Here is a 15,947-nt window from a genome sequence, read left to right as displayed (position 1 = left end):
CCAAGCCATTTCAAACCATTTCCATTTCGAACCATTTCAAAGGGAGAATCCCTTTGAAATCTCCGGCGGGTCCCCTCTTCTCTAAAGAATGTGGCAGTGTTGGCAAGTGCTACATTCTTATCATTACCTGCGCTGTGACCCGAGCGGTACATCTCGAACTTGTAAGTGACTTGACTACCCAAACATTTATTCTAGCTTTTAGACGATTCATTTCTCGCAGAGGAGTTTGCCGTGTGGTAATGACGGATAACGCGCAGACATTCCGCCGCGCAAATCGTGAACTGTCAGAACTGTGGAACTGCATTCGTCGAGAGGAAGTCACAGCCATGTTTGCGTCTTTTGCGAATTGAGTGGCGTTTTATAGTAGAAAAGGCAGCTTGGGTGGGGGGGATTTTGGGAGCGTATGGTTCTTTGTGTCAAAACTTCACTGAAAAAGGTTTTAGGACGTAGTTACCTGAAATTTGAGGAGTTGATCAAGGTATTAACGGAGATCGAAGCAGTGCTTAACTCCAGACCGTTGACCTTCGTATATTCAGAGGTTTCAGAACCATCCCCTCTCACACCAGCGCACTTCCTTGTTGAAAAGCGACTTACCTCACTCCCCCGCAGCGAACCTCCGAGCATTGTAAGTGCAAGTTCCCTTTACATTCAGAGGCGGTGGAAGCACAAACAAAAGGTAACAGATCACTTTTGGAATAGATGGCGAAGAGAATACCTTAATGAACTCCGGTCTGCCCACCATTCTCGCCCCGTCCTGTCACGCACTTTGAAAGAGGGGGATTTTGTGTTAGTGGATGAACATTTACTTCCCCGACAATGTTTGAAAATGGGTCGAATAGCACAAACGTTTCGTGGACGTGACGGCAAGGTGAGATCTTGTTCGATAAGTCTGCCATATGGCAAAGTTATCAAACGGCCTATACAACTTTTGTACCCATTAAGGCCTGTTCCCACATGACGCGGAGCGCTACAAGTATAGCGTTTACCTCGCGCTAAGCGCGTGCTGATGGGAGTGTTCCCCAGCTTTGTATCGTACCGTCAAAACGGTTGCTCATGGCAGACGATAAGTAGCTGACGGCACGTGAGGAGCGCTACATCAGCGCTTTGCTGCATGTGAGAACCGGCCTTTAGAGTCACTTAATGAATGAGCAGGATAGCTAGGTTCGACATTGTACATGTACCTTTTTTTAGTACACGGAAGTGACGTCATCACGTCTGATTGGTTGGAAGCAAAAGTGACGTAATTTCCCTAGAAAAATGTGGGCGGAGTTGGCAAAACTGGGCGGAGTCGGCTACCGGACGTGACAACAAAATGACGTTTCGTTTTGTACCGAGTACGTTTCAAAAGGTACTTGCTCGGAACTAGGTGTCATTGGCAGCATGTTTTCGGCGGCGAGGCGTCGCCGTCTCGTCACTTCGACTTTTTCTTTAATAGAGCTTTTTTTTTCGCCAGAAAGGCTGTATCGGGAACACCGCGATGCATTCGAGCTCCCGGAGGAGATCTTTCGGAAGCAATACCGCCTGCCCAAGATCGTGGTGCGGTGGTTGTGCGACGAACTTCGCGAGGAACCGGAGGTGAGGAGAGTGCATACCTCGTGGACGGTCATGACTGCGGAGCTTCAAGTGTTGTGTGCACTGCGCTTCTACGGCACGGGGAGCTTCCAAGGCATGGTGGCGAGCGTTGAACACGTAGCGCGGGACCAAAAGACAGTCAGCGTTGCGGTCCGCGCCGTGTCCGTCGCTATCGTGCGTCGTCTCGGGGTCCAGCGTGGCTGGATCCACTTCCCCGAGACGCCGAGCGAGAGGTTCGACGCGGAGAAGGGCTTCAGGCTGCTCGGCAGGATACCCGGCGTCATCGGTTGCGTGGACGGGACCATGGTCTCCATCGTCGGCCCGTCCAAGAACGACCCCACCGTCACGAAGGCGGCGTACTGGTGCCGCAAGTACTTCTACGCCCTCAACGTGATGGTGGTAAATACACTCATGTTACGTTGTCAAAACGCGCCCCAAATCTGTAGAAAAAACAAAAAGGTATTGCCGATACGGTTTAAGTATGCCGTTTTACGACTGCGGGCTGTTGGGTCTCACGACTGCGCGAGCGTGTGCTCTACGTAGCATGTGAGCCGTGAGACGCTTCTCCCAAAAATAATACTTGTCTGTTAAAACGTGCAAGCGTCCGTAAAAAAAAAACAAAAAAAAACACAGTATTTTTGTTTCAAGGTAGTTAGTTGTACCTTGCATCCAGGAAGGTGTGTTGACATGCATGTGCCAGACAAAATAACTTAAAAGGTTCTGATATTGCGACTGCTTTGTGAACCATAAGTACAATCTACTACTTGTGGATTCATGTAATTACATGTCAATATCTCTCTCACTTTCAGGTGTGTGACGCCGACTGCCGGATAATGTGCATCGACCCACGGTATCCCGGGTCGGTGCACGACTCCTTCGTGTGGCAATTTTCCTGGCTCCGAAACCAACTCGAGCAAGGGCAGGTGCCACGCGACGGCTGGTTCCTGCTTGGTGGAGTTTACTAAATTCATTCCTTACGCACACGGTGGCTCCCACTGCTTGAAAGCCACAGTACCACACGTACTGTGCTTGTTGTGAGGCACACAGACACAGTTGCTGGAACTCCTTGAAGTGAGACAACACCCAAAGTTTGGCCAATAATCTCTGTTTATGTCCACATAACTCTCACACTCTGCAGGCTACGAAAGCCACACTACACCAATCTCACGAGAGTGATAGACTATGCAAGGCATGCGACCGCAGTGCGAGTCGCTGTCCGGTTCGGCCCACTCACTGTTACTGTCTGCCTGTACCCTCTTGCTGGTTGGTTTTTTCATGAAGTTGGAGCTCTTTCGCCGATCCCTGGGGGCTCGCCTGGTCGCTTTGACGGTCGTCAATTTGTACGGAATGGGATCAATTCCTCCTTGGCCACTTGGGGCTCGCCAAATCTGTCCTCGGGTCGTCTCTGTCCCACACACTGGATTCTTTTCCCTGACCCTTCTTCTTCGGTCTGCCTATATAGCTCCTCCTATTAGACCCTCCGTGTCTCAACAGGAACTGACTCCTTTCCAATCTAACCACCCCCTCTCTTTTCCCCATCTCCAACTCCACCGAGGATTAGGAAAGAGGTTCGTCGAACTGGCGCCTTATCCCCTTGCTTGCCAAAGACAAGGCCAGCGTGTTCTGCTCTGCCCGTGCCTAAGGTCACGGCCACACTCCCAAAAGCAACAGAGCTTTTATCTGTCGGATGCAAGGGCCTAATAATGCACTTGCATACAACACAGCACCCCTAAGCAATCCTGCACACATCCCATACAACCCACCAGGAAAACACATAGTTACATGAAATAACAGGGAGTTTGCAGGCAAGCTGGTGCTAATTGATCATAATGTAAACTGATACTGTAGTGCAGAAATATTAACACACTTTTAAGTCACACTTAAGTTACATTATAATTGACATAGTTGCACACAGCTGTTTTCTTGCCTTTTATTTTAAAAAGTAAAGAATGTAATATGTTCCATCCTCTACATGTGCAGGTGACAGCGGCTACCCCTTGGAGCCTTGGCTCATCACCCCTGTCCCCGGGAACCACGCGACCTCCACCACTTGCGGCCGGTTTAATAAGGCGCACTCCACGATCAGGTCTGTTGTGGAGCGCTGCATCGGGCTGTTGAACAACAGATTCCGGTGTCTGCAAAGGCACCGGGCTCTGTATTACCACCCTTCAACAGCCACCGCCATTATTTCGGCATGTGCAGTGCTCCACAACATCTGCCTTGCATCGAGCGAGCCAGAACCGGAGTCAGACTCCGACCCTGAAGAGTTAGAGTTGGAGTCTGAGCCGAGCTCGGACGGTTCTGAGCCGAGCTCGGAGAGGTCAGCGTCGGCTCCCGAGAGGCTGGCTCCTGCCGGCCCTCCGGTCGGCCTTTCGGTCGGCCTCTCGGACAGGGGAAAGGCTCTGAGGCAGCGCCTTGTCGCCCGGTTCGGAACCCGCCTCAGACGTGCCCGTGCGGAGCGCCACACGCAAGGGGTCCGCCGCCACGACGGTAGTCCCGACCACCAGGGACACCGTCGGGAAGCCCCTCAGCGCCCTCGCTGCGGTGGTGCCCAGCACGGACGCCGCCAGCGACAGGGAACCTCTCGTCACCACGACTGAGGTCCTGACCACCAAGGACCCCGTCACATCCTTGCCCTCAGTGAAGCCCTCCCCGTGGAAGCCGTAAAGTGCACACTTCGCTTCCTGCTCCACAGTCATGGCCGTCCACAAGCTACATACTCTCTTCAGCTCCTACACCTTGTGAAGTTCGTCGCACAGCCAGCGTGCTGCCTCCGGATACGTGTCGAGTGCATCGCGGTGAAATCGATGCAGCCTTTTTTTTATTCTTATGAGCAGAAGGCACGAGACGCAGTCGACAGTGACAGAAAAGGTTCGGAGGTTTAGTTGCCAGACCAACAGGTCATCTGGATTGCCCCTGCAAAGAACTCAGAAGTAATTTAGACTACCTCTAGAAAGAAATGCTTGCTTTTGCAGAGATTGCTTTCTTAGTTGCTGATTGAACCAGGGATATTGTTGTCATGGACATTGTTTCATTTTACAAATGCTTCAAAGCGTCTTGCCTTCTGCTCCATTTTATTATCTCTTTTATGGTACTTCATCAAAGTTAGGTGATTATGTTATCTCAAGACAGTGCACATGTAGTTTGTTTTGAAAATTGCTTTATTTCTTAAAGAAAAACCTGTGACCTCATGAATAAAAGTGTGATAACATGGAATGTAATATTTCATTCTTGGAAGTAAAACTGAGCATCGACTGGAACCATGTAAGCAATTGGGCAATCTTAAGTATATATCACAGATATCTTGTTGAACACTCTGGTCTTATTTGAGCACAACAGTTAAATTTCGAAAGGAAAAAAAAATATTCTCTGACTAGCATACCACCATATAAACACTGGACCACTTTAAAAGAATTATCACAGATGTTGCGCTAAACATTCTTATTTGAGCACAGCAATAGCAAGTTCTCGAAAGATAAAAAAATTGTTTCTGACTAAAGCAGCCGTCACTCGCGCGCTCCCCGTTGGTTCCGCCGACCCCTCCGCTGCCCCCGGCACACCCGGCTCCTCGTGGTTCGACATTTTGGTTTGAAGAAGGCGCGTAGCGCACATCCCGCATACTATTGGAACAACTTTCTCTTCAATTAATTCTTAAATGTATTGCAAAAGGGTACAAAAAAGCGGTTTGTTTTAACAACGCCCAAAAGGTTTTGATTGTTTTTCAATACTTTTACCTGTACTAGAACAGATGCGACGGCCAGCGACGCACAGGATTGGTTGCCGTTCCTTCGCTAAACGCAGGAACTGCTCCCCGCGTCGTAGTAAATCCTACCCCGTATCCCGCGCGTAGGGACGCCTCAGGGAATGCGTAGCTACTTCCGCTCGTCGGTGGTTGGCTCCGGACGTCGCTGAAACGGGTGACGGGTGTCAAGTTTGCGATGACGTAGCGGCGTCAAAGTGGGCAGAGCCGCCACGTGAGTGTTGCTAGGATACGCTCCTCCTTTGCATTACGTCACTTCCATGTACCTTTTCTCAAATGTCCAACCTAGCGATCCTGAGCTGCTCATTGCGGGGGCGGAAGTGTGTAGAATATTTGTATGAACTTACATCTGTTTCATTGAAGACAAAGAAAAGGACGGATACTTGATCGCGAAATTTAAAAACGGAAAGAAGAGGAGGATGAAGACGTGATCGCAAAGAAACGCCTCAACGGACCTCAACGCCTTCCAAATGTAAATATTGTATATAAATCCTTTTGATTATTCCTCCTGTAGCGATATTTTACAGTGCACTTTCGATAAATAAAACCAGGATGTACCAGAACAAAATTAAGTACTACTTTCCGGAAGTCCGAAAATTAAGAGGTGTGCGTAATACGTAGCGCGCTAAGAACTAAGGTAAATAACTGCCTTAAAATAGCGGTGTTTTCGTTTCAACAGTGGGTAAAGATGACCGCCTTCAGACAAACTGTGGCTGCATTACTGTGGAAGTTTGACCACTTGCACATGTTCCCATTTTGCTCTCAATATTCCCATTATTATTACCTTCCTTACTTCGTCGAAAGGACTTGCGCTGTTTGCCTACTACACTGACCCACCTATTAGCTCGGAGGGAGCAAATTATCCTGGCAAAACAAGAGGGCCACGGTTTGTGCATTGCATTAATTCAAACTTGGGCTCGCACTTTGTATTTTCACATTCTGCGTGATTGTACCCTAAGGTAGGGGACCGGCGACTGCAAAGAAACATAGCAAATATTTAAAACATAAAAAATATTAAAAATTTAATAAAACAATAAAAAAAAGTTCTTGACTGGGATTCGACCACCGACTATATGATCAGCAGCACCGCGCCTGAACAAGTAAGGTCAAACGCCCAAGCGGATGGGTCTGTTTTTTAGGAAGTTATGTCTGCTGAATTCGTTTGGATACATTGTGTCGTAAGTCTCGTATTTAATTTTTTGCTACCGGTTCAGGATTGTATTTCTAATATTGGTGGCAATGTTGACATCCTCAATAACGTATTATTACTGTGTCTCCTAATCGTTTTTAATGCGCTTTGCTGATCGTTTTATTCCAAGCGTGTTAACGATATGCGAACATAGCCTGCGTAAAGTCGCTAGGCATCCATAATAGCCAACAAATGCAATCCAATCCAATCCACAACCTTGTTTTGCACGTTTTGCCGGTCGTGTTGGCCGTGTGCGTTTCATATCTCCGTCTTAAAGTAAATTTACCGATTAGTTGTGATGCGTGGAGTTCCCCTTAGTTTCAAATGTGTCCGAAAAAGAAGGAAGCGACTGTGAGCCGCGGGACTACGTCGAATCTGCTCAATTCGCGACTCCAACTAACTATAGGGGGCACTGCTGCAGTTTCAAAATGGCGAAAATATTGAGGGTCGAAGATGCGGGCAGAGCCCTGGGGACCTATGTTGGACTTTTGAGAAACTAGAAACAGAAGTGACGTAGTGGCAGGAGACGCGTAACCAAGCAACGGCGCACACCGCGAAACCGCCCTCTTTGACGCCGTGACGACATGGCAAGATTGGCGTCTGTCACTCACTTGAGAGGCGTCAAGAGCCAACCACCGAGGAGCGGAAGTAGCTACGCTGTCCCCCTGCCGTACCTACGCTTTCCCGGCGTTACCTATCTGGAATCTACACACTAAAGATTTCAACACCCATGTTCGTGTTAAAAGGGTGTTTTTCCGAGCTCACACCCTTCCTACACCATTTTTACATGATTTTTGAATATTCAAGGGTGTACGGAAAGGCCTACACCCTTCGTACATCCTTTTTACACCCTACGGCTACCGAAATCGTGTTAAGAGGGTGTTGCGGTGGTACACCCATGATTTCCGAATCGTCGAACTCGGAAACCGCCGAATTGCAGACATACGCGCCGACAGCAGAAGTCAAGAAGCAGCCTGCTCAATTTAGAGGATTTCGTGAAGTTGAAGTAAGCACAATGGGCAGCTGACATCCAAGCCAAGCCAACGCTCAAGTTGTTTTCAAGCCAGATGAATGCCGGCGCTGTGTACAAGCTCCTTGGTTGTTTACGTGCAAGCGACCACGAAAATAGCATCGGTTACTCACGCACTTCTGCTCAGAATGGTGAGACCACATCGGTTCTATTATGATACATTCCTTCTTATCCTGAGATGTACTAAAGCGAAGGCTAGACGTGCGAGACGGTTCGGGCTCACAGCTTTACTGTGAGCCTGTACCGTAAAGGTCGGTTCCGACACTTGCGTTTGAGTGTGTTTGTCTGCGTTGCGTTTAGAACCGAAAACGAGTCACCGGCACATCTGTGCTTCGTATGAAGCGTGGATTCCAATTCAAAGAATCATCTTGGCACGCGATATAAGCAGCAGGGATGTCCTGGTTTCTCGCAGCCGCAACGCGGTCAAACGCAACTGTTTGAACCAGGCTTTACGTGGTTGTCCTGTGCTTGTCCCTCGCGCTTTATTCTTTCGATTTTAAGTATTCATTTTCAACTCGCTCGCTTTTAACAGTACTAGTAGATACTCAGGCTGCACGAGGGTTCGTGCAGTGCGACCATCTAGCGATGCTATGAGCTTGTGCTCGAACCTTGGCTTTAATGGGCAATCATCGGGGATATATGACACACGATGATGCCAAGTCTGTTCACGGCGGACTCTCGTGCTGTTCTGATTGGAGGAGAAGGGGCGTGTAAAAAATTGGCAAATGGAACATGGTTAGCGACAGCGCAAATATATGTTGGAAAAAGTTCAGAACATTGAAGTGCAGCAGCCTGAAACTTTGGAGTTAAGCAATTAGAGAATCATTTGAAGACATCTTTAGAGGTTAAGCCTTCTCTCCCCCCACATCAATCTCGAAGGCTGCTAGGATATTGGTTCAGGCTAAGCCCTCTGTCTTTCAGTCAGCGAACTCGAGCCGTTCCACCTGACCTTGTTATTTCATAACAGATATGTTAGAAAATGGAATGCAGATTTTCTTTACACGGCCAAAACATAAAGTGTTATCAAATAATACCTGCCATATTCATATTCTACATTTACAGACCGGGGCTGCGCCGCCTGTGGAGGGTGAAGATGCGAGCAGCCTCGAAGCCCACCAACAGTGGCTGTGTGCTGAGAGCGAAAGCTGGTGCCTGACGAAGGCCAGATTGATCTTCGAAAGGATGCGACTGCCTGCAAATGGCTACATGTGTTGACATTGATGGGCATATAGACTGCACAGAATGCTTATCCCTACCTGATGGATGCTAGGAGGGTATGCGTTCCATATTTTTTTACTGATCTCTACGACAATTGCTAAATTGCGCTTCCCCGTTCCGTAATTGCGGCTGCCGGACGACCATCTTGGGACACGGAAAATTAACCTTTTGGAGCGTTGCAGAGGCTGGCCGGCAGCGTGCTGAAGACATGTTTTTTGCTCGTTTGTCGTCATTGGGAGCGTTAAAGTGGCCCTGCAATAACTTTTTGACTGGTTTTTAATTTGGACCGAACCTGAGCGCATTGAACGTAGTAATTTAAAGAAACTTTTCTCAAATTTCGCTTTATTTTAAAAGTTATAGGCAAATTAGACTTACAGAAACAAGCAAAAAATAACATCCTTCATGACGTCGTAGGTCCTGGTTTGAGTGGCCGTGAAGTAGTGAGCTCATCGAGCGCTCACGGCTGCCGCACTCAGTGTCAACGGCTCGAGAGGGTGCCACTAAAGCACGTGTTGACTAGGCTGTATGAAGCGGGCGGCCAGGGCAGCTCGCATTGCATTTGCCGCGCGATTAAAGACTAATTCGGCATAACACTTCATTGGCCACAAACGACGGCAAACACGGGGTAAAGATCAGTTCAGAACGGGAGCCACTTCGCGCTGCCATACCGCCAAAGGGTCAAATCGCCAGCCAAGCCCGCGCCGAAAGCCTTGGGAACGCTCGGAACCGGTTGGATCCTCGAGCCGGTATACGACCGCAGCGCCACCGCGTACATCCGGGACCTTTCTAAGCCCATTGTTCGTCGGAGCCTCATCCCACTACGCCTTTCTAGTATGCACCGTTTTTTTCACCGCTTGGTGGCGGGTTTGTCGACGGGTCTTTTCTTGTTTCCGTACTTTATAAACTGCATTTGTTTCTTTTCTGATCTAAAATACTGAACAAAAACTACTTTCATACATAATTGAAACGGTTCGCGACACTTATATTTTGTATCGACTAAAAAAAATGCTTTTAGCGGCTCTGACCAGTAGTAAGCCCAGGACCAAAGACGTCACATATTCCGTGCTTTCGGCAATGCGGGTCGCCCTCGTAGGTGGAGGAGGTTTCCGCGTCGTCCGGTTAAAATATGACTCACTGATATTTAGTTATTCTCTCCGTGCCCGCTGGCTTACCCGAACCCAAAGAGACGTGGAAACCGCAAAAGAGGTAGACGCTTAAGTATGATTGCAGCTCCCCTTTAAGTCCACACTCCTTTACTCCTACTCTGACGCTCCGAGTTTCATACTCCAGGCACAGCAAGTAAACGGCGCATGGCGTACACACCAAATCTATTGACGAGCCGCACAAGCTCCTTCCCACCGCACGGTTATGACGAACCTGGCATCCCGTGGATACGGGTGGGAGAAGCCAAAATTATTTCGGTGGTAAATTAATTAAAGCCAGTGTAGAGCGGCAGGGTACAAAGTAAAAGAGACGGCGACGTTATGAAGTTTCTACGAACGTTTAAGTATTTCCGAGAGGTTTGGAGACTCGCTTCGAGCACGTGCGGGGAAAGGCACTTTGGCTGATCTATTTATTGACCGTGCAAGCTGTTTATATTTGACCGTGCAAGCTGTTTTCAGGAGAGATGCACGAACAAACCTTTCCCGCAATGCTAACTGATGCTTCGGCTTTCCAATCTAAGTATCTTTATTCGCTGCAGCTGGACTAAGCAGTTTAAAAAGGGCAGCCGTCCCACTGTCTTCTCGGCAACTTTTCTGTCGCCAGGCTATCAGCACGCTCGTTCGATAGATCACTTTGTTCTCAGGCAAGGCACATGAACAAACCTTTTCCGGAATGCTAATTGCTGTCTTGGCTTTCAAATCAAATTGTTTTTACCTGCTGGATTAACCACTAATGGACTGAAAAGGAGCAGCTGTCCGGCTACGCCTTTTGTTTCAACACTCTCAACAATGGCACAGCCATCTTGTTTGTGGACGTGACATCACGGAGCGCAAAGAAGTCACTTGTGCTCCAAGAAATGCTCGGAGCACGAAGAGCACGCTCGAGTGTCAGTCTCCGGCGGCGCTCCCCTCTGTTTAGTGAAAGGAGCGCCAAACGCTCGCAATGTGTAAACAATAAGAATTTTCTTTGAAAACGCATAAAATATTTTGCAACAGCGCGGCACCGCAGGAAAAAGGCACAACTTGTCGAACGTCGAGCCTCGCCGGTCTTGCGGCGTGATCAAAGCTTCCTTGGCCTGCCAAACTGCTGCGTCTCTGTGCCTTTTCACGCTTGGATACTTATCAAGAATCAATGCCATGGCAGAGCTTTGAAGGTATGTCGTACATAGGCATCTTCTCTATCACCCAGCTTTTCCAGCGAGTTGCTATCAATAGGAAACGAAATCGGTGGTTGCTATTATGGATTAACCATGGCTATGTTCCAAATCTACTCAAATGGATCACATGACAGCACAAATAGAGCAATGCTGTGGAAGAAGGTAGGTTTTCGAAGGCAAAAGTATGAAGCCCGTCCATATAGTTGTGTGCAATCTGTCGCCGTCGCCATAGCCTCCTACCCCTCCTTTTTCGCCACTGGATCATGCCCGCTTCTGGACTGCAAGTGCCGCAAGTTACAAATACAGTCTTAAGAGTAAAGTAAAATGCTGCTCCAGAGGCACATGCATCTTCATGCTCTTTGCACTCACGAAACAAATCCACACGGCGTTAATTCTTGATCGGTATTCAAGCGTGCGAAGACAAAGATGCAGCACTTTGGCATGCCATGGAAGCTTTGATCATGCCGCCAGAACGGTAAGATTTGCGTTAGACGAGTTGCCCCTTTTTCTTGCGGTGCTGAGCTTTCGTAAAAATTTCCACGTGTTCTCAAACGCAATTCTCACCGTTCGGGGTTTTAACAAACTTCTTCGGTAAATGACAACGAACGAGCAGAAAACATGTCTTCAGCTTACTGCCGCGCAGCCTCCACGACGCTCCAAAAGGTTGACTGATAATCTTTGTCCCAAGGTGGCCATCCGGTGGCCGCACCTGAGCTTCAACGACCAAGCGGAGACACGCGATCCAGCAAATTGTCGTGGAGATCAATGGTATTGCTTGCACGGCGTACTATTAGTCTTCAGAGCAAACACAAGTGTCGCTGCGGTCGCCACGTCTTGATTGGGTGAGGTGTACCGTGACGTCTGGTGACGGACTCCGCTTCGCGTTCTGGCATCTAGCTGGCATCTAGCTGGCTTCCCTGCACCCGTTTCCTCACGATCGGAGGTTTGTGATCATGCTGACCTACTGTTCAGCGCTGCAATGCAATTTACAAAAAGAAGCTGGTATCATATTCTACCACCCGAAAACTTCGAGATTAAAAAGAGCATGGACAGTCAGACTAAGGATGGGAAAGGCACCGTCAACATCGGCCGTTGTGAGCTGTAAGCACGTTGAGAAGCGGGGCTTCGTTTACCCAGTGTACAAGGCGCTGGGTGAGACTTATGCCGACAGAATTTTCATAGCTTTTCCAACCGTGTTTGTCACGTTTACCCTTATAATTGGGTTATAAGTATGGAAAGCTATCGGTGGAGGCAACTCCGTCGATGAACCCCCCCCCGCCCCCTCCACACGATATAAGGCAGTTGTGCAAGGGGTTGTGGAAGCGGCGGTGTAAGTGTTTCAGACACTGAAATTCTGTTCTTTGCAGATTCATGAGTTAAGCACGAGACACATGCGCGAAAAATCCATCCGATCCGACGTCCGATCCGACAGTACGACTGCCTGATCCGAAAAATTTGGTCGCTTCAGGCGTCAGATCGGCGATCCGGCATGCGTCAAACGCTCCAGATAGTTTCGCACGGCGGACGGATTGTCGGATGCGTCCAGCCAATGACAGCACAGCTAGCGCGAACGTCATGATGACATACTTGGTCTGTCGGGACGAATAAGAAAACGGGACGGGCGACGGGAAGCCGGACGCGTAGATCCCGCTGATCCATTCGAGAAAGATGGCCCCGGCAAAGAATGCACGCGCTAACAAGAACGAGCTCCTAGCTTCGCTCGTGCGAGCTAAACCATCAATCTGGGACCAGAGATCTATGAACGCGGACCTCCGCTGGAGTGCTTGGAAGTTGGATCTCATGGGCGGAGCCGAACGGATTGTTGCGTCGCTTGCAAGGTCGGAAGCGTGTGCGTGTGTCTCAATTCGGAGCGGCGTTCGGACTGTCGGATCGGACGATTCTGCCGTCCATTTGTCTCGCGCTTTAGGAGAACATCAGACCCCGCTTTGCGGGCATACAAATGGCATCTAAGTCAAAGGCCTTTGGGCGGTCTCACTTGTAATTTTCTCCCCATGGCCCAGAATATATTTAACATGTTGCTCGAGCAGAGTGCAGCTTTTTCGCTGAGACGTTTTTGTTTTGAAACAAAGTTGAAAAAAACCTCTTAGTTTATTCAAATCATCAGCAGCGTTGATTGTGCGAGATGTAAATATACTGCAATGCTCCTGCAAGTGTGGTGGCATTTCTTCCTTTTCATATACCATCTGTGATTCATGCACTGTCTGCCCTGGAAACCGTGCTCGGAATGTTGTTTGAAGTTTCGCCTGCAGCTACAGACCATACCTCAATAAGGCCGCATATAATAATTCGCATTTCCTACGTAAAATGCGCACAAAAAAAAAAAAAAAAAAACGAAAGTAATATGCCGACAGCTAACGCCGTCTCGGCCTTTGTAGGGCGAGTGAGGGGGTAAATTTCGTCCTCAGCAGGACGTCACCCCGGCTCGCTGTAAAAGGTCGCCTCCCAAACTTCTCGGTGCTAATACTCTCACCATACAATGCACCTGTTATTTGTTTGGCCCCTGGTCATGAAATCATTCTCAGTTTGCCATTCCATCTCACCGAGAGCCCGATTTTGGTCATTGAGGTCTCAACCGGCTTGCACTGAAGAACTATTAGCGAGTTCGTTTCACGGCACCCGCAGCGTGGAGCGGGTTCGTTTCAGCCGGCACTCCACAAGTGGTTGCACTCTCCGAGTTCGTTTCATTGCTGACACCCCATGCGTGCATGCACTCGCTGCACCGAGAAAATCGAGATTGCGCCAAAATGCAATCCCGTCGTGCCTCGCTCCGGCTAGGCCGGCAAGGTGCTGGAGCAGATGACGAAAGTTTGTCTGCTACGATGTGTCGCAGAACTGAAAGGAAAAAAAGTAGATTTCCTGATAGAAACTGCGTCCCGCGGGCAGCGGAATCAAACGCGAGCTTGAACTGTGAGCGTCTCCTATTTCATGAAGGAAGCAGTTGACAAACCGTGGTTTATTTGGAGGTTTTAAGTCGCTCTGTTGCCGTAAAAACGCTGAAATATACCAGTGTGTAAAGAAATGCTCAGAACAAATGCATCAGCGGCCCCCGAGATATTTATCACCAACTTGTGCGGGTGAAAAATTTAACATTTGTCGACAAAACTGCCCCAGCAGAAACTTTGACTGCCCAATAAGCATCAGAGAAGGCTAAATTTAGTGATCTTACCCGAGGCTTGGGCAACATCATCATGTTTAACATTTACCTACTTCAGCTAACTTGCCCCGTCATATTTTGTTCGAGAAAGCTCTCGTTCTCGACGCCCTCACCAAAGCTAATATCTGATCCACCTGTAATGACGATCGAAATCGAAAAGTTTTGCTGGGTATTCCAGCAGACTAGTTTTAAGGCGTACCCTTTCAGTGGTCCACGCATAATGCCATGCTGAAATGGATCAAGCTTCTGCTCGGACAGCATCATCCATTTTCTTCAGTGTAAACGGTTATGAGAATTGAAAGATTGCAACCAGCTGCTTTGTAGACAGCTGGTTGCGGAAATTTACGCCGTCTGTAACTATCCCTATGACAGCCGAGTTGCTTGAAGTCATCGCAACTATAAACTACAGGCTGCAGCAACCAACGTTTGTAGATAAACGTTGGTAGCGACTGTACTCTCGCATTCCCACCCATCACTCCGAACAGCAAGGCGCCAGTTTCGGTTTGAGGTCGGTATTCTTTCTAACACATAGGTGGCAGCATCAGTCTTCCGCACTTGGTGCATTTGGCGAATTCGTTTGAGTCCAGTTCTCAGTGCAACACTCTGCGAGTGCGATGCATTCTGGGAGAGAACTCGAACGGTGCCAGTGCGTGTCAAGCGAACTCGCTATAAAATACCGCTACCAGACGCATCGTCTGCTAACATGAGGGAATAATAATGAGTTTGTTTGCTACAAGGTAGGTATCATTCTCTGACAGAAACAAAACGACGAACAGACTGGCAAGTCTGTTCGTCGTTTGACGAACAGACTTGTTCGTCGATTGTCCCTTTTTGGCTCTGCGAACAGAGCCAAAAAGGGACAATCGTCTGCTATGAATTGTGTGCTGCGCAGAGTGAGATCAAAAACTAATTGAAATATGGAACATCGGCTATTTTACGGATGCAATTGTCCTGTGCTTCGTTTGGCTATGCTGATTTGTTTTCTGGCTGTGTGTAACTTGACACCCACTGGTGCTAAAACAAGAGCTTGGGACAAGCACCCACCTTACCACGATACCAATCTCACTATCCGAAAGAGTATTGGATTTAATTACTGAGTGCCTTTTCCATTGACAAGAAGGCCCCAACATTTTCTAAGAACTCCAGTAGGGTTTTGTTGTTGCATCTTTATACTCGCAACTCATTCACTTTGCCAATTTTGTTTTTCTAGCCTGGCTCAGCTGGCAAGCCGAGTGGCGAGTCTGAAACTGTACCAATATTGTTTCCGGTCAGACTGTCCATTATTATTTATTGTTCTTCCCTGCTATTGTGATATGTCTGCACTGTAGTCATGACAGGGGCTTGAATGGTGGCTCCTACTTTCTACACATGGGTCCTAGGAAACATTTTGTAAGTGATGAGGTGCCCACAATCATGGGCGTCAGCAAAGTGGCGGAAAAGGGGGGGGGGGATTATTCTGAAGGGGTGTAGCTTTCAAACCTATAACTTTGAAAGAAAACAAGGTTTGCCCCCCTCCCCCTCCTTTTCCTGCAAAACGTACTGCAGATGCCCATGCCCGCAATCTAGGCCAACGGTTCTGGAAAGAGGGTTTGTGGAACCTCTCCGTAAAGGCATTTTAGGAGTCCGCAAAACTCTGCCGGCAATATTTTTTTTTTTTAAATATGATTTGGGGCATTGAGCTGA

General features: G+C 48.4%; 1 protein-coding gene across 2 annotated transcripts; it reads left to right on the top strand.

Annotated features, from left to right (window-relative positions):
* Positions 1–1,360: 1,360 nt before the first annotated feature.
* LOC121047473 (putative nuclease HARBI1) lies at positions 1,361–4,788 on the top strand. 2 transcript variants are annotated; one of them, XM_040502712.1, is made up of 3 exons: positions 1,361–1,971; positions 2,382–2,523; positions 3,560–4,788. In XM_040502712.1, exons 1-3 carry the CDS (start codon positions 1,381–1,383, stop codon positions 3,688–3,690), a joined length of 864 nt encoding a protein of 287 aa, XP_040358646.1. In that variant the 5' UTR covers positions 1,361–1,380; the 3' UTR covers positions 3,691–4,788. The 2 variants fall into 2 exon arrangements, with proteins under 2 accessions (XP_040358646.1, XP_040358645.1); XM_040502711.2 differs by having other exon boundaries at positions 3,553–4,788.
* The last annotated feature ends 11,159 nt before the right edge of the window (positions 4,789–15,947 follow it).

Source organism: Ixodes scapularis, unplaced genomic scaffold (assembly GCF_016920785.2).
Source record: "Ixodes scapularis isolate PalLabHiFi unplaced genomic scaffold, ASM1692078v2 PGA_scaffold6__148_contigs__length_123643588, whole genome shotgun sequence".
In the NCBI taxonomy this organism is placed as follows: Eukaryota; Metazoa; Arthropoda; class Arachnida; order Ixodida; family Ixodidae; genus Ixodes; species Ixodes scapularis.
Note: the sequence above shows the minus strand (reverse complement) of the source record. Positions and strands in the feature narration are given on the sequence as shown.